Source organism: Corythoichthys intestinalis, chromosome 7 (assembly GCF_030265065.1).
Source record: "Corythoichthys intestinalis isolate RoL2023-P3 chromosome 7, ASM3026506v1, whole genome shotgun sequence".
NCBI classification, from domain to species: domain Eukaryota; kingdom Metazoa; phylum Chordata; class Actinopteri; order Syngnathiformes; family Syngnathidae; genus Corythoichthys; species Corythoichthys intestinalis.
Genome location: NC_080401.1, coordinates 51,726,032 through 51,749,757, shown reverse-complemented (window position 1 = coordinate 51,749,757; position 23,726 = coordinate 51,726,032). Strand labels below are relative to the sequence as shown.

Sequence of the window (23,726 nt, the reverse complement as noted above, 5' to 3'; positions counted from 1 at the left end):
CTGGAGAACTGGTTGAAAACATAAGAGTGGGGACTCTGTAGGGTCATATCTAGATTTATAATTTACCTAAAGCACTGAGCTGGGCACAAGCTGCTAGAGATGCAGCAAGACGGGGCACAATGCTCCTGTTGGAGGTGAAGTTTAGCCGGAAGTCTAGGAGACACGTCACCAAGTCCATGGAAGGGCAGGACAAGATGCAGCGATCTGACAGCAAGTCTTTTGGACCTAGAAACAAGGCAGCCAAACTCAGTGTATGTGTGCAATACCGTACTTCATTACTGCTATTAAGTGCACAGGTAACAATCTACACTTTCACATGTACAGTGGGGCAAATAAGTATTTAGTCAACCACTAATTGTGCAAGTTCTCCCACTTGAAAATATTAGAGAGGCCTGTAATTGTCAACATGGGTAAACCTCAACCATGAGAGACAGAACGTGGAAAAAAAACAGAAAATCACACTGTTTGATTTTTAAAGAATTTATCTGTGGACTTGTGTACTTTCTTAAGGCATTTTTAGCATGTTCTGCCTGTATGCATCTAAACAAAACAAGCTGAAATCGCATGGTAGTACTTTGAGTGTCAAATACAGCTCTTGTGACATGTTTCGCCGGTGTAGTACATTTTGGCAGAGCATCGGTTTTGTCGTACTCTCGTCTCAACCCGTCTTTCCTGTTTATTTTGCTTTTGCTGCTCGTTTTGTGAAATATGCTGTCCTGCTCATTAATGTTCCGCTCAGGGTCACATTGAAAGGGCTGAACAGATGACATGTTTCTGTCGCCAGAGTCATACTCTGGAAGCCCGGTAGCGTAGCCCAAAGACGTCATCGCCCTGCAACGTCAACAACAATGGCGACCTGCAAGTTAAACTAATTTTACAAATTTTATAAAAATGAAAACAAAAAGGGCTTTTTTGTGTGTTGTGGAAATGGCCATCCTACTGAGAAGAGTGAAGGTGTGAAATTTGGCATACCTGCAGCAGGCATGATAGGGTACACGGTGAAACGCCAACCCCAGCCATTCACCGAGCCATCGCTGGTGAATTTCCACTTGAGCTCGTCACCTGGAATCCTTAATTCGCTGGACCAGTCGGACCACTCCCGACCTAAAAGACACAAATATACTAATTGAACGTTACTTTTTGGGGAAGACAATTGACAGGGAAATTAAATCGCTACCATTAACGGTAATCATAGGCTTCCAATCCATTTGAACCCTCATAGTTCAAATGGATTGGACACCTAAAAATATTAGGGGTGCTCGATATCCATTTTTTGAAACCGATATCGATAACTTCCTGCGCCTCAACGCTGATACCGTTATCGATAACCGATAATAGATATATGATTTTTAAAATGTATAACCTGAGTTTTTGAACACCTGGAGGTTTTTTAAAAAATTGTGGTGATTCAAAATAGATTTGCCTTTGATCTCATCAGATTTTTCATAATGACATGAACAAAATAGTGCGTTTCACTTCTGCAGTGCCCGACAGCCAGCTAAGAATGAAAGCACTTCCATAAACCACAAGGCTTGGTCTTTTCTTGCTTTTATGGGAAGACACTCGTCTTAATATTGTGAAAGTACAACAGAAAAATACAAATATTCAATACTCAATATACAACAAACTGCACAGTACACTTATATACACAATTATTATATGTATAGCATAGCACACTAGCTTGAGCTACTAAAGCATTGGCTGGCTTCTATAACACAACTTATGAAGTTCTGTACATATGACCCTTCACCACAGAAGTTAACATATTTTGCACATTTACATATGTAATAGTAAACATAAAATACTTACATATATTTCCGAGGCGGAAACGTAACAGAAAGCACTCACGACTGTCAATGCTACCGCTAGACACCGCAATGTGTAAGTGATTGAACCAAACTACTGTAACAAAAAATAGGTGCATTGAATTATTCTGACCAGCAGGTGGGAGCAATGCCCCGCAAATGGTCAACTGATTTCCCATAATATTGTGTAAACTGCAAAGCCAGAACAGTACATATTATCGGTCCTATTATAAATGTTATTGGATTTATCGCGATGATGTCATAATTCCTATTATCGGACCGATAATTATCGGACCAATAATTATCGTGCACCCGTAATAAATATAGAAGCCAGACAATGTTTTAAGTATCTTTTCTGACCTGATCTGACTGACACTATCCGATTGGCTCCATCCATAACCGTCAAAGGGTCGTGTCGTCTTTCCGTCGAACACTGTCGGTCAAACTCTATCCGAAGACCTTCTGCGCCTTAAAGGCCAAAAAACACAAGTTGAAGGCCAAACCCAGTTTATGAGGGTACGGTATTAAAAACTTTTTCTTTTTTTTTATTACCAGGGATCTTGACAGTCCCACTGGTGGAGGTGTCGTCCGTATAGGGGTGGCTGCTCTCCACGATGACGGGCTGCGAGGACAGACGTCCGCTCTGAGAGTCGGTAGCCACGTCCTCCAGCTCGGTAACGCACAGCTCCAGCAGCATGTCCACCACCTGCACGCACCATTAAGAGTATAGTTTCATTTGGTATATGACAAGGCTGACAATATTTTGTAAAATATGATACCTGAGGGTATGCAGTCCCCATGCCGGACAAGATGGCCGACAGCACATCCTTGCCTTTTTCCCCAGAGCGACAAGACACGGCCAGTTTGAGCAGGTCCACTATGACACGGGTGTCGTCGGGCACCAGCAGGCTTGAGAATTCATCCAGGTATTGAGGCTCAGGACCCACTACTTTGTTCTGGCTTTCGGAGTCCTGAAAACAACAATTTCAAATTTATAACTTATACCCAGTGAGCTATTCACCTTTAATGTACCGTATTTACAATGACAGCACATTTAATGGTATTCAGACACTTTCCAAAAAAATGGAATATGATGGAAAAGATATTTATCGAAATCATAAACATTCAAATTATTGCCATGATATTCTCGTTTTTGGATATTCAAGTTTTTAGGAAAAATTCTGTATTTTTTCTGTATAATTTTTTTGCAGTATATTTAAGTCACATTTATGTTTTTTATATAGTACTTTAAATTAGGAGTACCACAAACAATATTTTGATAGTGTACTAACCACATATTTTTGATTAGTCGACTAATCTGCTGTAAATGGGCACTGAAATTGATATGTAATACTACTAGTTAGCTATCTAACTGTATTGCTGCGAAAACAGATGTACGCAAATATAAAAGGTAAGGTATTGGACCAATATTTACTGTTCTTTTCCTTTAAAAAGAAAAATAGATACAAAATTTAAAAAAAGAATATTTACCATTTTGTTTCTTAATTTTGTTAAAAATTATTATATTTTCAATGCAAATGAAAGAAAACACTTTTTTTTTACCTAAAAACTTTTAATCGTAAATATATATTTTTTTATTAAAAAAAAAAAGGGGGGGGGTCTCAAAATGATGAATTGCTCATTAGAATAGGTGTCGAAAAAAAAACTAATTAAAATTAGATAATGGATTAGTCTTCAAATAATTATTAGGGATATCCAAATTGCATATTTTTGCACCAGTCACCTGATTTTGAGATTCTGCAGATATCGAGTCCCGACCCAATACCAAAAAAAAAAGTCTTTCTTTATTCTTTTAATTCGAACAAAAGTTCCAAACATGTTAGAGCACTGTACTGTTTACAGTACTGTTGCGGAGTATAAAACGTATATATCTTTTATCCTTTTGGCAATAGCTTTGTATTTCAGGATTATTTTTTTTACTTTTAAGCCCTTAAATATAAAAAATACACCATAATTTCCCGAATATAAGGTGCACCCGTGTATAACACGCACCCCAACTTTACCTTTAAAATCTAGGGAAAATTCTTGTACCCGTGTATAAAGCGCACCCTAATTTGAGCACCAATAAATATGAGTCTCGTGTCTCGAACTTTTATAAAGTACGCGGTTGCAGCATTTTTAAATCCTTTTGTCAATTTTTTTTTTTTTTTTTTAAATAGAATATTAATTTTCTGTGGTAAAATTGCTCACAGTATACGATAACAATTTTCACAAAGTAAGGAGTTGTAGCGAGTTTTAACAGAATTCACCAGCGGAACTAATGTTGGCAAGTTGTGTAGTTCCCGGGGGGAAGAGTTTAGTTAAGGGAACAGCCGGAAGTAAACAAATGTCCCGCGATTTGCGTGCAAGACGTACATTGTTACTTTGTGAGTTTCAATGTAAATAAAACAATGCGGCTTGGCTCAGTGGTTCGACACTCTTCCTCAGACTCCTGTCGTAGCTCGACACATGGTCAACATTTATACGAAACGAATCACCGTACACGTTCTCTTCAAGACAACATCGCCGTGTGCCGGCCGGCATGTTACAACGCAAAGGTTAGAAAAATGTACTGGTAAATAATAAACGACTAGTACAAAAAACATTTTAATTTTATTAGATGTGAAAAAAATCATGAAAACAATTATTTACCACATGAAACTTGATTATTATTTCTCTGTCGTTCGGATTAGGTAATATTGTGCTCGTCCATGCTTACAATGGAACATATATCATAATGAATTTTTTCCGTCTCCGTCCCTGAATAACGCGCACCCATAATTTTAAGAGTAAATTTTGGGGAAAAAAGTGTGCTTTATATTCGGGAAATTACGGTATAAACTGTATATATTTTTAAAAAAATGAAAAACCCAATCCCTTTCCCCGGTTTCCAAACCTGTGAAAAATGGCCCGATTTCCTATCACGTGATCGGATCCGATTAATTATGGCAGCCTTACCCTAAATACATTTAGGATTTAATATTTTCATAACATTAAAAGTTCTAACTGCTTTCACTCTTGTCTGTAGTCTAGTCACTTCCCGGCTTGATTACTGTAACTCACTGCTCTTTGGTCTCCCAAATAAATCCCTCCAGGAACTGCAGCTCCTCCAAAACTCAGCAGTACGCCTCATCACTCGGACTCCCACCACACAGCACATCACCCCCATCCTCCGTCAACTTCACCGGCTCCCAGTCAAACAAAGAATCAACCACAAGATCCTTGTCATTACTTTTAAAGCACTCCATGACCTGGCCCCTTCCCACTTATGCAATCTGCTCTGTATTAACCGTCATAACCCAACTTCAGCACCATCTCCACTCCTCCCATTTGTTTGAAACATTTCAATCTGGATTCCGTGCACACCATAGTACTGAAACAGCTCTCATCAAAGTAACCAATGATCTTCTCCTTGCCGTTGGACTCTGGTTCCATCTCCATCCTCCTCCTCCTCCTCGACCTTTCTGCCGCATTTGACACCCTTGACCACAACATCCTCCTCCACCGTCTTCAGTCAATAGGGATATCTGGCACTGCACTCCTCTGGTTCACCTCCTATCTCTCCGATCGTCACCACTTCGTCTCCATCAATAACCATAAATCCCACACCTCTCCAGTCACCCATGGTGTCCCCCAAGGTTTGGTCCTCGGCCCCCTCCTCTTCATAATCTATATGCTTCCCCTCGGTCAAATCATTCGCCACCATGGACTCAATTTCCACTGTTATGCAGACGACACTCAACTGTACATTTCAGCTAAATCCATCACCCCTGTCATTCTCTCTAAAATCTCAAACTGCCTGTCCGACATAAAAACCTGGATGGACAATAACTTTCTCAAACTTGACAGTAACAAACCAGAACTTCTCATCACCGGACCCAAAGCTCTCCTCCCCTCCGTACAGAACCTCACTCTCCTCATTGATGGTCACCCTGTCACCCCCTCCACCTCCGTACGCAATCATGGCATCATAATGGACTCAACAATCACACATCAGCCACCTCACTAAAATCTCCTTCTTTCATCTCCGCAACATCGCCCGCATCCGTCCCTCCCTCTCCCAAGCCACAGCTGAAATACTCATTCACGCCTTCATAACATCCAGACTCGACTACTGCAATAGCCTCCTCTATGGTCTTCCATCTTCTCATCTCCAAAAGCTGCAATACGTCCAGAATTCTGCCACCCGCCTCCTCACCCACACCCGCTCCAGAAAGCACATCACCCCCATCCTCCAACAGCTTCACTGGCTTCTAATCTCATACCGGATTCAGTACAAACTCCTCCTCCTCAACTACAAGTCCCTCCATAACCTGGCCCCTTCCTACCTCACTGACCTTCTACAACAGCACTGTCCCTCCCGCCGCCTACGTTCTGCCGACTCCAATCTCCTCACACCCATCACACGCACTAAGCTCCGAACCTTGGGGGACCGAGCCTTCGCCGCTGCTGCTCCCTCACTCTGGAACTCGCTCCCAAAACCCATCAGGAACTCGGACTCATTACAAAACTTCAAATCACTCCTAAAAACCCACCTGTTCAAACTAGCTTTTCCCACCTCTTAATTCTGTCTATGTGTCATGTTATGTAAAGCGTCTGTGAGTGTCCAAAAAAGCGCTATACAAGTTTGAGGTATTATTATTATTATTAACTTCGCTCCTCCTCTATCCTCCACCTTTCGGTCACCCATGTCTATCTCTCCACTTTTGGTTCCAGAGCTTTTAGTCACTGTGCCCCCCAGCTCTGACACTCCCTACCCCTCGATCTTCGCAATATATATATACACACTCTCACCTTTCAAATCCAGACTCAAAACACACCTATTTACTCTTTCTTACCCACAATGATCCTTATCTTGGTTTTATCTCAACCTCTTAAATTTTTACTTTTTACTCTTATTTTATGCTTGTTTTGTTATTGTTGTTGAACTATTGTTTTCCCATGTATTTTTATTATTATAACTATTTCTAATTTAATAATGTAAAGTATGTACTGCTAATGCAGCACATTTGAATGTCCAAGGCTTCTCCCCAGTGGCGGGCCACGAATGATCACTGCCAACTTGTCCCAGTTAAAAGGACTATGGCATCTAATTATTGTCAATCGCAGCCAATGGGTAAATATCTACACATGCCTCTTTGGTCTTCGTCATGGTCTCCGCAATGATGCTAGCCGCTCCTGGGTCATCGGTGACGGGGATGAAAGGACGCGAGGATGCGCCCGAGGCGGACGGCGTGACAGCGGACGATGGCGTTACGGCATCTTCGGAGGATGGAACCTATTCATACACAAACACACGTTAATAAAATTCATTTTTTAAATCATATTGTTGTAAATAGACAGTGCTTTTTTGGGGGGGGGGTTTACCTCGCCCTTCTTATCCTGCCAAGGATTAGGGCTGACCGGCGCCTCTGTCTCAGCCATGACGAGAGAGCCTTCGTCGTCGCTGGCGCTGGATGAGGACGAAGAGTCGAACGGCGGCACGGGAGAGCTGGAAGGACGTTCAACTGGCACGATCATGCTGGCTGGCATCAGCGCGCCTACCACCGCGTCCCTAGGGGAGCACAAAATGTCCAGTCATTATAAGTTGATGGCAAAGACATTGTAAGTTTCTGAATCCTATTACAGAAAGTGCATCTGTGTGTGACAAAATGGGAGCTGAAATTTCATTCATACCTGGCATACATGATCTGGAGGGCTGAGAGCACGTGAGACAAGGCTTGTTGCTTGGCCAGGTTGCCGTCCAGACTGAGAAGAATTTTGGCTAGTGATGGTCTATTGGGCTTCACGTTGCTTTGACCGCTCATCTTGTTGCTGGCTCCTGATGAGTCAGTGTCTGACTGGACGCCTGTAAAGCAGTGAAAAAAAAAAAAAAGGACAAGCAGTGTTATCAGGCGGTCCAGTGCACCCTGGTGGTTGGTTAAGTAAATGGTGTTGCATTTGGAGGTAGATAAAAGCATTGAAAGTTTAAAGCAGGCAAGCATTTGTCAATGTAGTCTTTCCTAAAATAGGCAACCTAGCCTCTATTATTAAATAAGTGTTGTTGTTTTTTTTTTATGATAAAAAATATTTGTCAAAACAACATGTGCATTACATTTTTGTGAATTGGTCTATTAATCTGATGAAAGCAACACTAACTTTTCAGTTTTGGTCAGTTTTAGTGACGCCAGTGGACAAAAGCTGTAGTGTTTTGCCATAATGAAGGCTGTGTTTCCCATTAGGACTAGCATACACCCGCACAGTGTCATAAAATCATGATCTCTATGTCGTCCGCAGATAGATTAAACGACATTTCTGTTTCCACCAGCTGTGTAAAGGATGAATAGTATTGGGGGGTCATGCCAGCGAGTTAAACCGGGGCCAATGATTATTCTTGAGTATCCTGGTATTGTCTTTCTGGAGACTCACCTAAATAAGAAGCCCCTAACGAGTCCCTGGCGGTCTGGAAAAGGACTGGCTCGTGCACGGAAGGAGTGGTCACGTCCATGGTGGTCCAGGCCACGCTGTGCGAGGAACCGCAAGCCACCCTGGTGATCTTCTGACCTTCCAGACCCTGCACTAGTGTGGGCTTCCTATTGACGGTGGTGGTGCCGTTACCCTGCTGCCCGTGGTCATTGTCGCCCCATGCATACACCTGACATAGGGAAACGTGACAAAGTTTGTTAAGGTTTCTTTTTGCTTTACCCTAATTTCCCATACAGACCTGTCCTGAATCGGTAACTGCCAAACAGTGCAACGCTCCCACGGCTACATGGATGATCTTTTTGCCTCTCAGCCCCTCCACCATTTGAGGCTTCCGTACATGGACATCAGTGCCATGTCCTAGTCGAAAGTAGTCTCCTTTGCCCCTGTGCGCAAAGTACGAATGGTCAAAATCCAGGATATGTGGGGGAAAATAAGGTCTTACGTCATTTAGACTTACCAGGTCCACACCACGCCCGATTTGGTGAGTGCTAAGGAGAACTGCGCTCCGCACTCAATCTGGCTGACGCCTTGCCCATTTAACCTCTCGATGTTCTGGGGGATGTTACATCCTTCGCTACCTCCGCGACCCAGCTTCCCAAAGTCCCCGTCTCCCCACGAAAACACCAATCCTGGAAGGAAACACAACTATTAGCCGTCCAGATGTCGATTTTTGAAACTGCGAAAGCATGGGTGTCAAACTTGAGGTGCGGGGGCCATATCTGGCCCGACATTTCATTTTGTGAGGCCATCAGAAGTAATCATGTGTTTCGCCTTCATGTTTTTGTTTTTTTGTTTTTTACCCCAAGTTAAATGAAATTTCCATAGTCCTGAAAGATTAGTTTACCGAAATCAAAGATTTGAACAATATGTAAAAAAAAATTAAATTTTAATACTGTATTTTCCTAATTTAAACTAAAAAACAAAAAAATATATCCTCGGTTGTTCTTAAAAAAAAAAGTACATTAAAATACCGTAATTTTCGGACTTTAAGGGGCACCTGACTATAGACCCCAATCACGTGACGTCACAGCTCCGCCCCCCTGACTGGTGCTGCCATATTGTCCGTCAGCTCATCGTGTTTACATATTACTGCTACGTACATCCTCTTATTACTGCGTTTTTCTGCTTGTCTAAGGAATCACCGCCCAGTAAACCCAAAAACCTTCCTGACAATCGTTAACATTGATTAATCAAAATGGTGAAGGCATGTGTGGCGGTTGGTTGCAGTAACAGAGAATATAAACGGTCATTTGTGTGCCCATTGTTAAAAGGGCAAATTTCGAAAGCAGCACGGTTTATCTCGGTCCATGATGCGTTTCTGTCAACAGCCGTTAGACAGCGGCGAAAACATCAATATGATGCCAACCAGATCGCAGACATCATCAGACGGAGACTACGAAGTTCGTCGCCACGGTCGCACAGCAAGAAGGTGAGCGCAACAACAGGTGTTGTGCCGAAAAATAGCCGCCCTGTGTGAAATGTCCCCCCTGACGAGAGCGCCCACATGGAAACGACTTTCTTGTACCGTGAATATGTATTATTTTACTCTGCTTGAACTAATACATGTCATACCTGTGTGATTGTCATTGGGATATGGTCGTGAAAACCTGTAGACTAATACATTTCTGTTCAAAGATGGTTATGTGGCCCAGTCCACGATTTGTTACTAAAATACAGTACTAATATTTTGTGTAATTATTTAAAACTGACCTTACAGTCGTTACAGCAATCACATTAATGCGTCCATGAAACCATTTGATGTTTTCACGTCAATAAAGCGTTATAAATAAGCAATCCCGTCAGGGGGGACATTTCACGCGGGGCAGCTATTTTTCGGCACACACCGGCCCGTTGTCGATCAAGTTTCATTTTACAATCGTGACAACGGTGACGCTCAGCTGACCAAATGTCGGTTTATATTCGGGCCGTTGCCGATTTTGCCTACCCGACTCCTCATCGTGACATAAACTGGAGTATGATTGGAAATTTTGTGGTCTCAAGACGAGCTCTGACGCACGGGCGGATGCGTCGCGTCCCATTAGGCAAACCAGGCAATTGCCTAGGGCCCCCAGCCAGCAGGGGCCCCCAGAGGGCCAACAGATTTAGCACACGCAGTTTTACTGCACTGTTGCAGCGACAAGTGTAGGGAGTGTTTCAATACCATGGAATCATTTGGCAGATTATCTAACAATTCTGTTATCAATCCCAATCTACACTAACCATGTCACATAGATTATACATGTTTAAGAAAGTCCAATCAGCTATTAAAACCACATGATTGTTTGAAGAGTGACTCACAAAGTACTCTCTGGAAAGTCCTTGCCAAGTTGTTTTACGTTGATTTTCACAGGCCACCTCATTATTCATGTGACTACTTAAAGAAATGATTAAAAAAAAAAAAAAAAGTCTATTAATGAGTCTATCGTATTCCTTCTCGAATACTCTACAAGAAAAATATAACATATATGCATCTAAAATAATCCTAAACGATTTTATTAGCAATTGTAATACTCCTTTTAGCAAGGTTCCTTGGGTATGCGTACGTTCCCATAGCAACCAGTCCTGTTATTGTCCTACGTCACAAGCGCTGCGTATTCTGGGAGCGAGAATAGGTGTAAGGTGTGCATTTCGAGCAGAGTACAGCCAACTGTTAAAATGTGTGTGTCCATGAACGAATATAAGTACATCCATGTGAGTCAGTGTAAAGTGCTTAGTTTTCGCCACTTTTATGAATAATGCTATTGGGGGGGGGGGCACTTTGAGTGTCCTAAAAAGCGCTCGATGAGAGCGAGGCGTTATTAGACTTTTATTTAATATGCTATTGCTCCAAGTCCAACTGTCCCCCTAATTTGAACACGCTCGAAGGGCCCCATGCTGCTTATTGCCTGGGCGCCCCGGGGACCCTTGCTACGCCTCTGCGCACAGGACGGGACCGAACGGAAGGAAACATCGGTTTGGGCATCAAAGATGGATCTGGTGACTGGATCGACCGAAGCTTTTCCAAATAACGGCTTTTATGCAACTCATCCAATGAGTTTACAGCGTCTGAAAGCACCGGGGCTTCCATAATTTGCAAGTGAATCCACCTGTAGAAACTACGATCAATTACAAAACGGACACACAATGACGGACAATATGGCGGCACGATACAGCGATCACGTGATTGTGGGACGTTGGTGATTGGGGTCTATATGCCGCACCCACCAAATTTGACACGAAAGCGGCATTTGTTCATAGGTAAACCGCACCGGATTATAAATTGCAGCTGTCTCACTGTATTACGGGTCACATACACCAAAAGATATTAACCGTTAACACTTTATCAGACAGGAGTGCCATAGGACTGTCATAATTATGACATGACACTGTTATGAGTAGGGCTGTCCCAAACGACTAATTTTCTCCCGATTAATCAGCTGACTATTTTTACGATTAGTCGACTAATCTTTAAAAAACTTTTTTTTTTTTTTTTTTTAATACTAATTTAGCAATGAAATTTTTGTTGACGCTTATCAATTCACAAAAACATTTTGGAACACTTAAATTCTTTATTAAAGTACAAATAAACAGATAAATAACAATAATAAATCACAAACAATGAGTTCAAATGCTGATAGAATTAACTTGTGCAAAAGAATGGAATGTAAACAGATTCAGAACACTGACTTCACCTTTCCAACATGATTCAAAACAATTCTTAAAAAAATACCTAGCATTAATATTATAGTATACTTTAGTACTATGTATAATAGTATTATAATAATTATTCATTGCCAGATTTTTCATAAAGGGTGTCATTTTAAAGGTATTTTTAGTGTAGAATCTGAAGTATGTGGGATTAACTCCAGAAATCGTTATTTATATGACGAACATGACATGCTTTTATTTTGAAATGTTCACCGGAAGTATGCTCGCTAAACCGCTAATTTATGCTTTACAGTCCACAAAAAAATAACTTTTTGTCATTGCATGTGGTGTCAGTAATAGATTTTTTGTCCTTTTGCAAATGCTGTTAACCAGCGATTTTTCATGTTTGAAGTGTCACCTTTTAACTTCAAGTTTTGGACAAGGCTACCTGTTTTATAGCCGGCTAAAGTAGGTCGTCTTTTTTCCCATTCACTTTAATGTAGCAATGCTAACGTATATAGTGTTTAATATTGATGTGTTTTCTTATTTTGTATGTCTGAACTTTAATTCTACAGCGTGTTGATGACAGAAAAGAACTGGAGTTTCATATGCCATCAGCACGCACGCACAAATGTACGCACGCACGCGCGCGCAGCGATAAAACGCAGCCGTGAAAATGACCACCCTCATTTTTATTTACTATGCGATAAATGGAATCATTGCATATCGCGACAGGCTTAGCAACTTCAATAAACATGTCATTAGTTAGTTAGATGGACTTACAATCTCCTGTCGTTATCATTCACGGCTGCCGACGTGCAGCCAAGCTTGGCATTGAAGAGACAGGGCACTATAGTGTACCCTCCTTTCTTTCTTTAAAAATAAGTCAATGTTTTGGACTCTCTGGTGCGCTTTTTTGGCTTTGTGCCGATTTCCCCGCTTGCATACCAAGCGTCCGACATTCTGAACTTTCCACGCATATATATTTTTTTAACCCTTCATTAACCGTCGACGGCATGTTGTGCTCGTCGACGGATTTACGTCATCGATGACGTCGACAATGTCGACTAGTCAGGACAGCTCTAGTTATGAGCAATCATTAACACGACAGATATCATTCAGTTTCATCTGGCAAATGATCTCTCTTTTGAATGGATGAAAAAGATCTGACTGGACATAAATGGAGTTAGTGACAATTTGTCTAAAGCATTCATTAATGCCCCTAACTGCCATAATTATGACGGTTTTATGACAATCTTATGCAGAGGTGGGTAGAGTAGCCAAAAATTTGACTCAAGTAAGAGTAGCGTTACTTCAAAATAATATTACTCAAGTATTCATCCAAAAAATGTACTCAAAAGAATACTTAAGTAATGAGTAAAATTTTATTCAAACAAAACAAGCAGAAAGAGCACGGTAGTACCTTGGGAGTCAAATTCGCCTCTTTTTCACCTCGTTTCGGCAGTGTAGCACATTTTGGCAGAACAACATTTTTTTTCCCCCTACTCTCGTCTCGTCTCATCCCATCCTGTCTTTCCTGTTTGTTTTGCTTTTGCTGCGTGTTTTGTGAAATATCGACAGTGCTGTCATGCTCATTAATTTTCCTCTCGGGTTCAAATTGAAAGGGTTGAACAGTTGACATCTTTATGTCGCTAGAGTCATACTCTGGAAGACCAGCAGCGTAACAATGTGACGATGACAATGTGAAACAAAGTTTAACAATGTGAAGAGAATTAAAGAACCTGTAAAAAAGGTGTTAAAAAAAAAAAAAAAAATCTTTATTCAGAAGGAGACCATAATTACAATGTAGCCCGTGACAAAGATGAGTTGAACACCCCTGCTCTGTTCTAAACTAAAGCAATACCTTCATCAGTGAGAGCCAATGTTTGTGCGTCCCTACTCCCACACGCCACCTGGATCACACGGTGTCCCAGAAGCACCTTCACCTGGACACCGCAGAGAACAACAAATTACGACGCGGCTCACATGCGGCAAAAGCGGCAATGGAAAATTAAGCGTACAAGTTTGGGCCTGAGCTGCGTCGTGTTATCGCCGTGTCCCAGACGGCCGTATTCCCCAAGACCCCAGCTGTAGAGCTCCCCAGATGAGGTAATGGCAGCGCTGTGGGAGCTACCGCAAGCGATGTCACGGATGCGCTTGGTCTTCAGAGCCTCGATCAGACGAGGTTTGTCGCAGTTCCTGAAATGGAATAGCAAACGTATATTACACCAACTGCACTTGCCTGATATAGAAAAAAAGTAATAGTTTGAAGAGACACATACATTCTGCTGAAGTGTCCCAGCTTCCCGTCGTCCCCCTCGCCCCAGGAAAAAACCTTGCCGTCCACGGTAAGCGCCATGGCGTGGCGCCCGCCCGAGTGCACGGCCACCTTCTTCACCACGTAGTTGCTGAGGGCGCTGATCTGCCTCGGGATTGGGATAGTGCCGCTGGACAGGCCCAGGCCCAACCTGCCGTTGGTGGCCTCGCCACACGCGTAGATTTTGCCCTCCACTGTGACTGCAGAGTGATACAGTGACATTAGACATGGGCGTGGTAGTGAGATTATATCCCCTCATTCAGTCATGCAAACATATTTGAACACAAACAAAAAATAAAAAAGTGAAGAAACAAATTTGTTCGTGGCAGTGAATACTGTATATATATCAACTCATTCAGTCATGCAAAAATATTGGAACCAAGGGAGTACGTTTGGTCTCAATTTTAGTAGGGACGATATAACAGCATAACCTGCATGTACACTTTTTGCTGGCGACGGGACATTAATAAGACCAAACATATTTGGTGAAAGGGGGTGAGGGCTACACTTCTCACCAATATGAACCTAATTAATTGATAGGCTAAATGATTAATGCAAAATAAATCTGTACTGACCTATACGAACTTTCACACTGCAAATTTATAGTCTTAATCTAATATTTTTAATTAAATCTAGTCAAATAGTTTTCTCCCATCTTGTTTTGAGTGTTAAAGGCTAGTTAACAAATTAATGTGTCCGATTCTTCCACTTACTTTAAGTAAATATTACTATTTATTCGTATTGAGCCCATACATTTAAAACTGGGTCATTTTTCAAAAATTGCCTTCAAATAATGCTTTGAACAATATTCTTGAATTAAGAACATTTCTGACAAATTTATCTTTTAAGATTGGATATACAAACTTTTTGCTTAAAATAAGTCTGTTATTCTTATTTTCAGCTAGCTTTTTTTCTTATGTCAAAAAATCTAAGTGAGTAAAACTGACTTGAAGCACTGTAGCAGATGCAAAATTAGTAGTGTGTTCCCCACCTCCACAACATTGAAGTCTATTTACATTACTTACAGTGGCTGCTGCTGGCGGGGGAAAAAAACGTCTAATATCCCTCGTCTTCGAAGGGGGCAGGGGAGGTGGCATGTTGTATTTCTGTCGGGCTGTGAATGTTTGTGTGGGGGGACGGGGTTCAAGTCATGAGCCAATCAAATGTGCGTGTGACGGGAAAAAAATGGACTGGCACATGCAGCGAGTGAAAAGGGGTCAATGTAAGTCTGAACATAATGAAAGTACTGTAATTCACTCAATAATGGTAGGATCAATTCTATCCTTTCAACATATAGGGAGACAATCTGAATTACCTAATGACATAACTGAAGTCATAATGCAAATAAGGTTGCTTAAAAGTTGGTGGGGATAATTTGAGCATCCTAAAAAGTTGGTAGTGTTATGTCCCCACCGTCCCTATGCAAACCTACGCCCTTGATTTGAACACAAACAAAAAACAAAAAGGTGAAGAAACAACAAATTTGTTAGTAGGGGCGAATTCAACGCCCAGGGTCACAAATCCTAAAGGGGTGGTGGGAACATGTGGGGGAAAAAAACCCTAAAAACATTGTCATTCTTTGTTAAACTTAATGGCTGAGCGTCCATCAACATCTGTGTCAAGCCAAAATACGACAAAATGCGACCTCTGCTGCACAATACTCAAACTTGCATTGTGGCAGTCATTTGTACCGACGGGAAGTGTGTCCGCCTATGATAGCTTTGTGACAGTGGCGGGGCTCAGAGGCACCCGCTGCTCGGTGGGGAAAGAAACTAGTATGCCAGAAGTCATGTCTCCAAACACAGGCAGCATGAAAAAAACCACCAGAAATAGAAGCGCAAACTTTCGCTAGTTGTTTTTAACAAATCAAGTGTCACTAGGATGATTATGAAAGTCTCTGGTTCAACTCAGAACAACGGAATGAAAATTGAAAAATGCCTCCCGTGGATGTTAATACAACAAAATCACTGATTCACTTATTTCGCTGTCAATCAAAAAAGGATTCAGCATCCAACAGATTATTGAATTACCATTCAGAGAAGCAAGCCGTCTAACCGTGTCCCGCCCACTTCCCATCGACGTCGAGACGCGCACACCTTCCAATATGCGAAATAAACCCAGCCTTTCGTCAATGACTCGTCTCATTTCGCTGCAGTTGAACAATACACTCAACTCTGGAGACGCACCAGCGTCCACACGGTTTAAAGGACTGTGAAGCTGCGCGAATGTATGAAAAGCAAGCGGCAACGTAACCAGTGATAAGAAGCTAATTCTAAAAGTTGAGCGCGTTGTAGCGCATATTTAGTCAATGACATGTACACACAACAGTATACAATGGATAACATTTTTTTGACATATCAGGGGAACATGAACTTCCCTTACAATCTTAGAGCAATCGCCACTGGGCTGTATGTAATATGATAACGTCACCTACCTGCAAAGAGACTTTTTGAACCACCGGCGACTTGAACCACGTTGAGTGCGGAGAGTGCTTCAGAGAAAGAAGGCACCTTAATCTGTTAGGGGAAATGCAACAGGATGATTCACTCATCTCAAGCATAAACAAACAAAGCATTGTGAAAGCATTACACAGTGGAACAAATTTTTTTTTTAAAATCAGTTAAAAAAATTTCATGTCGATTTAAACTAAAATTGTCGTGCTGATTGTAAAATTGCTGCCAGTTTTTTTGGCGCACATCAAACCTACCAAACAAATACTAACAATGTTGTTACTACATGCATACAAGTATAATTATAGCCGTTGGAAAAATTTGATAGTTATTCCCCGGGTTACGACATAATTACGTGATTTCGACTTCACGACGCCTGAGTTACATCCACCATTTTGTCTCCAGTTCTTTTTTTAAAGTCACATAAATAGTACCTTCTTGTACCTCGCTGTATCTTATTTTTTACTTTATTAGTATGACGTGTTCTGTCCTCACTAGATGTGAAATTGTTCAGCTTTACAGAAATCAAACAATTGTGCTTTTTGAAGCTTTTTACTTCCTTCAGTTTTGACAATTTGTAAAGCTGTAACAAAGATATGTACACTTATGTTCAAAACGGCATGCATTTGCGTTAACGGACGGTAATTATTTTTTTAATTAATCACGTTAAAATATTTGATGCATTTAACACACATGCCCCGCTCAAACAGATTAAAATGACAGCACAGTGTCATGTCCATTTGTTACTTGTGTTTTTTGGTGTTTTGTCGCCCTCTGCTGGCGCTTGGGTGCGACTGATTTTATGGGTTTCAGCACCATGAGCATTGTGTAATTATTGACATCAACAATGGCGAGCTACTAGTTTATTTTTTGTTAGAAAATTTTACAAATTTTATTAAAACGAAAACATTAAGAGGGGTTTTAATATAAAATTTCTGTAACTTGTACTAACATTTATCTTTTAAGAACTACAAGTCTTTCTATCAATGGATCGCTTTAACAGAATGTTAATTATGTTAATGCCATCTCGTTGATTTATTGTTATAATAAACAAATACAGTACTTATGTACAGTATGTTGAATGTATATAATGTCTTGTGTGTTTTCTTTCCATTCCAACTATAATTCACAGAAAAATATGGCATATTTTATAGATGGTTTGAATTGTGATTAATTACAATTTTTAAGCTGTGATTAACTCGATTAAAAACTTTAATCGTTTGACAGCCCTAATTTTAACAGTAAAAGATTTGACACAAAACAAGTGGTGTTCAAACGTTTATCTAGTCTGATCAAGTCAGCCATGTAAATTTAGTCAATTAAATTAGCCTAATTTGCCTAAGAAAAAACTTCCAATTTAAATGCTATGAATGCTAACGTATTTACAATTCTTATAGTGAATTGCACTCAAGTAACTCCACAAACTATCTGTAAAATTAATTACAAATGCATACACAACTTTTATTAGCAGAAACAACTTTCAGTCTGATGGGCCAAACCAAAGCACAGCTGTCTTTTATCCATGTCAGACGAGTCTGCTCGTCAGTCATACAGTCCAGCCAGACCCAACGCTGCCACCAGAGGGCAATGTATCCTCCATCATTAAACAAAATACAATACTTTTGGACTTTTTGGATAGTTATTTGGGGGTACTTAAAGGTTTAATTTCGACTTGCGCAGAAATTCGGTTTACGTCACCAGCGTAGGAACAAAACTCGTTCGTAACCCGAAGGCTACCTGTCGTATTAACTCATTGGCTGCCATTTTGACTGGAAGAGGCTGGCACCCCACCCAGTCAAATGGATTGGAAGGTCTATCGCAGTCAACGGTTCTGAAACGTGATCATTTCATGTCACACCTTGGATCCTTTAAGACCGCCCAGCTGATCTTTGTCATTCAGCCCCCAGACAAACACTTTAGTCCTGATGGTGGCAGACGACTCCAAACCCGAAGATTTCTTGCGGGCAAGACTAAAAAAATTTTAAAAAGCACAAATATAAAGTATTTTACTTTTCAGGCTGTAAAATTACAAATTAGTTTTGTCCACACCTCCCAGTGGTCGTTTTGTCGTCGTCTTCTTCTTCATTGTCCGACGCCAGGAAAGGAACTGTGGCCAGGTCATCATCTTCTGCTCGGATGCGTCCCAGGATGCCAAGCCCGTGGATTTTGCAGTCTATTCCGGAGCTGCGGCACTGCTTGATGGCTATCTCTACGTACCTGTGATACTGGATGATGTCGAGGATTGAGTATTTATTTGAATGGAAAACAAAGTACTGATTGGGGTCAACTCACCTCAGTACAGTCGCTGAGCAGGATGACCATGGTGTCAGTTGGGTTGATGGTAATGGTCTTAAGTTCAGTTAGGTTATTCAATGAGCTGCCACCTGTGTGAAACATAAGAGATCCATCAAAAAATGGAGTGTCTAAGGGCTTTTGGGTATAGATTAGGGGCAGATCTATAAATATTTATGAGGTGGTGAGAGGGACGCAGGAACTTTTTGAGGGTAGCAAAAAAAAAATGTATTGTGTAATAATCATTGAGTGGTATTTACAAACTTACACAGAGAAACCTATTATTATTATAAGGATCCTCACTGACAAAGTACCTATGACAGCAAAAAAAATGTTTATCTCATATTTCATGCAGTATTTTATGCTCCTGAATGAAATGGACCGCTCGGATGTGTGTGGTAGCGATCGTTTTATATTTCTTTAGTCCCACGCCATGAAAATGAGTGATTTAGGGCACCAGTGTCGAGTTGAGGAAGAATGCAAATGTGGCGTCACCCAGGTCAGCATCTCACAACACAGCCAGGCTTTATAGCATGCAGATGGACTGCGGATTCAGCTGGTTTTAACGAATAATTCTTTTTTTTTCGCATCAGGCCAGCCCAATGTGCTGCAGGCTTTTGTTGCTGCACCAGGGAGAGTGGTGTGAGGCTTTTTGGATTACGAAAAGAGTCATGTTCACCGCGATGGGACAAACAAGTCCGACAATCAAGAGACCATTGGACGGATGACTAAGTGAGTAAGCTTTGTGTTTTATGTAAAATAATGGGATCACGGCATACGTTTTAATAAGGAGGTGACGGGTGATAATACTACTCCTGTTTTGTTTACATTTCGGCATTTCCCTTTCTCTCCCCGGCGACAAGCACTGCCTTCCCGCCGCCGTGGGCTGGCCGATCGGTGGAGACAATCGACCCCGATGCCGTGTGTGACATGAGTTGGGGTAGTTTTGGGTGATATGTCATTTTCAGCGTTTCCCCTTCTCTGCCTGGCGACAAGCACTGCCTGCCCGCCGCAATAAAAACTTGGAAACACCTCTCGGTTCGGGTTAGCATTTCGGCTAGCTGTCACACCTCCGGTTTTGTTTACGCTCTTTCCTCCGCCTCCGAAGCCGGGGCAGAGAAATGACAAAAGCCTAACTCCGGTGGCATAAAATACCATTCGAGAGGTGCAAGAAATCGACAGTTTTGACCATTATGCAGTAATTTTGCCCTTTAGTACTTAATAAATGCATTTTTAATATGTCATATTCCATTTAGCACAAGACTTATTTGTCATGACCGTACCATTTATTTAGCAATTAGGGAAAAATACTTAGATAAAAAGAATATCATGTATTAAAATTGGAGTAGAGCGATTGGAACAATGACATTTTGCTGCTCTCTGTCACAATTTTAGTCGTTCTGAATCGTCCCTCTCAATGGGCTGGATTCTAAATCAGCTGAAATCATGACCCTGCCGACGTCACCCGCCAGCTGGGGACGCTTGAGTGCTATAATGACAAGCTGGGCTAAATGGCAGATTAAAAGACTAATTTCTCGTCATCTGCGCTTTGCCAAATAATTGTATATAGTCGAATCATCTCAAAATATGATTCTAATTCACATAATAATGCTATTTAAGCTTTTTTTTTAATGTTGTCACAGGCACTTTAATAGTTGATTGCAAAAATTTTAGGTCGATTTCGGTGATCAGTCGTGAGCATATTTCCTCAATCAAACGGCAGAAATAAACTACACTCTTGTTTCTTAAATTTTTAGTAGGGATGTAATAATATATTCACATATAATATATGTGAATATAATATCGTACAGAATTGATTAAAGGCAGTGTAATAGCTTAGAAGGATCGATGTCATCATATCGTCATGAAATTGGTGATTTACACCTCTAATTTTCAGTACCGATTTGTAAAAATGAAAGTAATGAATAGAATTACAGTTCAAATACATAAACAAATCAACTTTAAAAACAAAATAAAACATTTTTTAAATTAAAAAGATTGATTTTACCAGATACCACAACCAGAGAGGGCATGTAGCTGCTGTCCGCTGGGTCCACGACCATTTTCAGCCGATGCACAAGGATGTCTGGGAAGAGCTCCAGTCGAATCCAGTGCTGCAAAATAATGCTAAATTATATTTTTTGTTCATGTGGCACACAGAGTCAATTACAGAAGTGGGGCGTTGACTGAAGTTGTACAATTTCCAATTCATTTTGACTGGGAAGGGTTAAGTTAATCTGTTACCTTCCCCTGCGAGCCGGACGACTGCCAACACTGGTCGCTGGCGTCAATAAGGCGCAAGGCTTGATTGACAGATGACGAGACATTGAGACTTTTAACGACACGCGACCATTCGTCGATTAGCATGCCGCGCTGGCTACTGTGGTGCTTCTTCAGCTGCTTCCCCGAGCGGCCGCAGAAGGCAGGTGATTGGCCTGGAGGACATCAACAGCAGCGTTTCACATAAGCGAACTCCCGAGAGAGTTAATTATTCGTGTGCGTGAGACTCACCAGGCTCATTAATTCTGCCAAAAGAATGTCGAGTGTTGTGCTTGCGTGTCTTGAAGCAGTTTTCGCAGAAGTCAAAGTCGTCGCAGGCTCGGCATTTGAATCGGGCGCCGTTGATGGGGAACATCTGGCAACCGTCGCACCTGCGTAGGAAAAAGCAAAGGCCAATTTAGGTGTTTAATTTTTCATTCAATCAATGCACAAAGCTTTCATTTGGATGTTGTTGTATTTTGACCTGATTCCAGGATGCACGCTTGGCACTAATTCCATTTCGGACAGCAAGCCGGTCCAGTGCGACTGCTGAGGGAAGTCGACGATGACGTCCTTCCCGTTGGCACTGAAAGCTGAATTACAGCCATAAACATTTCATTAGGGACATTACAATCACACATAAATCTAAATCGCACACTTACCTTTGACAACGCCGACACTCCTGTGGGTGACAGACCCCCATTTGTACTTTGGCGTGGTGACAGAAGGCTTCACTCTGACTTTGTCGCCGATCTTTATATGTGAAGGAGAACTTTGAGGCGGGAACCCTGGAGAAACAAGTATCCCATGCCATCAGAAATGATGAACCCTTTCATGCACAAAATGTTTTTTTTTTCTTATCATATAGGACAGGGTGTCTGAAACTTTTTGCAATCTGCGGGACAATATTTTGGGGCCCCCATTTGACGTGTCATTGTAGTATTAGTGATAGCGTTATTTTCCAATGGGCAATGATTTTTAAAAAATTATATATATATATATATATATATATATATATACACTACAGTTCAAAAGTTTGGGGTCAAAGCAACCCCAAACATTTGAATGGTAGTGGATATACCTTCAATAAAATGAATGAATGAATTATCAGTTTTGAAAAACAAATATTTTTTAAAATAGTACTAAATGAAAAAAGAATTGAAAAAAAAAAAACAATGAGTAATAAAAAATACTCTCAGGTGATTTGACCTAATACTGTGTGGCCTGCTTCACATTGCTAACATTGCTTGTGCACTCACCTTAACCGATCACACTAGTGCTGCAACGATTAAATCGGGTAATTCGATTAAAAAAAGCTCAGAATCAAATTTTGCTGCTCCGAGTATTAATTTAATTAGAGTGGCGTTGTAATAGTTTGCTTTGAAAATGTCTACATTTAGTTTTATTGATTTGAGTGGATACACTGCCCTCTAGTGGCAATAGTGAATATGACCAAACTCATTGAACATGTCTGAATTCAATTGCGCCCTGTTAAGACAAACATAAGGTAATTTTTTTTTCAGCTAATGTTTTTTACGTATTTGTAATTTGTTTGACAGGTATATTGAGCAAGTTAAGAGCATTGAAAAGAAGAAAAAAACATTGGCACTTTATGCCATTTAAGCTAGCTGACCTTTGCTATGCTAGTTAGCCAATTCTTTTGTTGTACCTAAATCCCCATTGATTGATTTTTTAAATGTTATTTATTTAATACCGTTTAGGGCTAAGCTCAGGTATTTAAATTTATTTTTAAATGAAAATGCAATCTTAGCAAGCCTGTTTTAAATCTCCTAAAATCGATTCTGCAACAAATGTTCCTAATATGATTACTCGATTATTTGAACTAACTAGTTGATAAATTAATCAACTACTAAAATAATCGATAGCTGCACACCTAGCTCACACCCCTACCCGACCTATCATCCCTCTTCTTATCCTTCAGTTACTAGGCCCACTCTAACCTCCATACATAGTGTCCTATGATAATAGCACCGCAATTACATTAGGTAGCATGTTTATTTCATGTTGTGTTCTTTGTTCTTCTGTTTGTTCTTCCTTTCTCTGTCCCCAAAAACCCTTATACTGGTCCCCACTTCATATTACTAACCTTGCTTGCGCACTCACCTTAGCCTATCACACCCCTATCCGCCCAATCTTCCCTCTTCTTATCCTTCAGTTACTAGGTACACCACAACCCTCGTACATGGTGTCCTATTATGATAGCTGTATCATGATAGTACCGTTATTTACGTTAGCATATTTCAGGATGTTTTTTTTTTTTAAACTTGTTTGTTCTTCCTTTCTGTTCCCCAAAATCTGTTTTGTGTCCGCTGTATTCTCTAAATAAATATAAACCACAATGTGAGTAAACCAAATTCCCATGTGGCATATTAGCACTCTTCAGCCTATTTAAACACTCAGATTCCCATTCTCTGTGTCCGATTAGGTGAACAAGACAGGCTTAAATGATTTATATATAGCTACGTCCATACTGCTGGTCGTAATGCAAAA

The 23,726-nt window shown here is 40.9% G+C and overlaps 1 protein-coding gene across 3 annotated transcripts in view; it reads right to left on the bottom strand.

The window, feature by feature from the left end:
* The window catches only part of herc2 (HECT and RLD domain containing E3 ubiquitin protein ligase 2), a 118,833-nt gene that overhangs the window by 36,505 nt on the left and 58,602 nt on the right, over nucleotides 1-23,726 (bottom strand). For all 3 annotated transcript variants that reach the window (XM_057840738.1, XM_057840736.1, XM_057840737.1), the window contains exons 49-71: nucleotides 21,878-22,003; nucleotides 21,700-21,808; nucleotides 21,468-21,607; nucleotides 21,201-21,391; nucleotides 20,965-21,070; nucleotides 18,957-19,048; nucleotides 18,714-18,889; nucleotides 18,523-18,634; nucleotides 16,649-16,730; nucleotides 14,180-14,414; nucleotides 13,919-14,096; nucleotides 13,762-13,843; nucleotides 8,728-8,899; nucleotides 8,509-8,653; nucleotides 8,214-8,439; nucleotides 7,482-7,653; nucleotides 7,173-7,359; nucleotides 6,940-7,083; nucleotides 2,585-2,776; nucleotides 2,358-2,511; nucleotides 2,166-2,273; nucleotides 973-1,104; nucleotides 67-225 (exon numbers count right to left, since the gene is read on the bottom strand). In XM_057840738.1, the coding sequence (XP_057696721.1) occupies nucleotides 67-225; nucleotides 973-1,104; nucleotides 2,166-2,273; nucleotides 2,358-2,511; nucleotides 2,585-2,776; nucleotides 6,940-7,083; nucleotides 7,173-7,359; nucleotides 7,482-7,653; nucleotides 8,214-8,439; nucleotides 8,509-8,653; nucleotides 8,728-8,899; nucleotides 13,762-13,843; nucleotides 13,919-14,096; nucleotides 14,180-14,414; nucleotides 16,649-16,730; nucleotides 18,523-18,634; nucleotides 18,714-18,889; nucleotides 18,957-19,048; nucleotides 20,965-21,070; nucleotides 21,201-21,391; nucleotides 21,468-21,607; nucleotides 21,700-21,808; nucleotides 21,878-22,003 (3,420 nt within the window). The remainder of the gene's footprint in view (nucleotides 1-66; nucleotides 226-972; nucleotides 1,105-2,165; nucleotides 2,274-2,357; nucleotides 2,512-2,584; nucleotides 2,777-6,939; nucleotides 7,084-7,172; nucleotides 7,360-7,481; nucleotides 7,654-8,213; nucleotides 8,440-8,508; nucleotides 8,654-8,727; nucleotides 8,900-13,761; nucleotides 13,844-13,918; nucleotides 14,097-14,179; nucleotides 14,415-16,648; nucleotides 16,731-18,522; nucleotides 18,635-18,713; nucleotides 18,890-18,956; nucleotides 19,049-20,964; nucleotides 21,071-21,200; nucleotides 21,392-21,467; nucleotides 21,608-21,699; nucleotides 21,809-21,877; nucleotides 22,004-23,726) is intronic.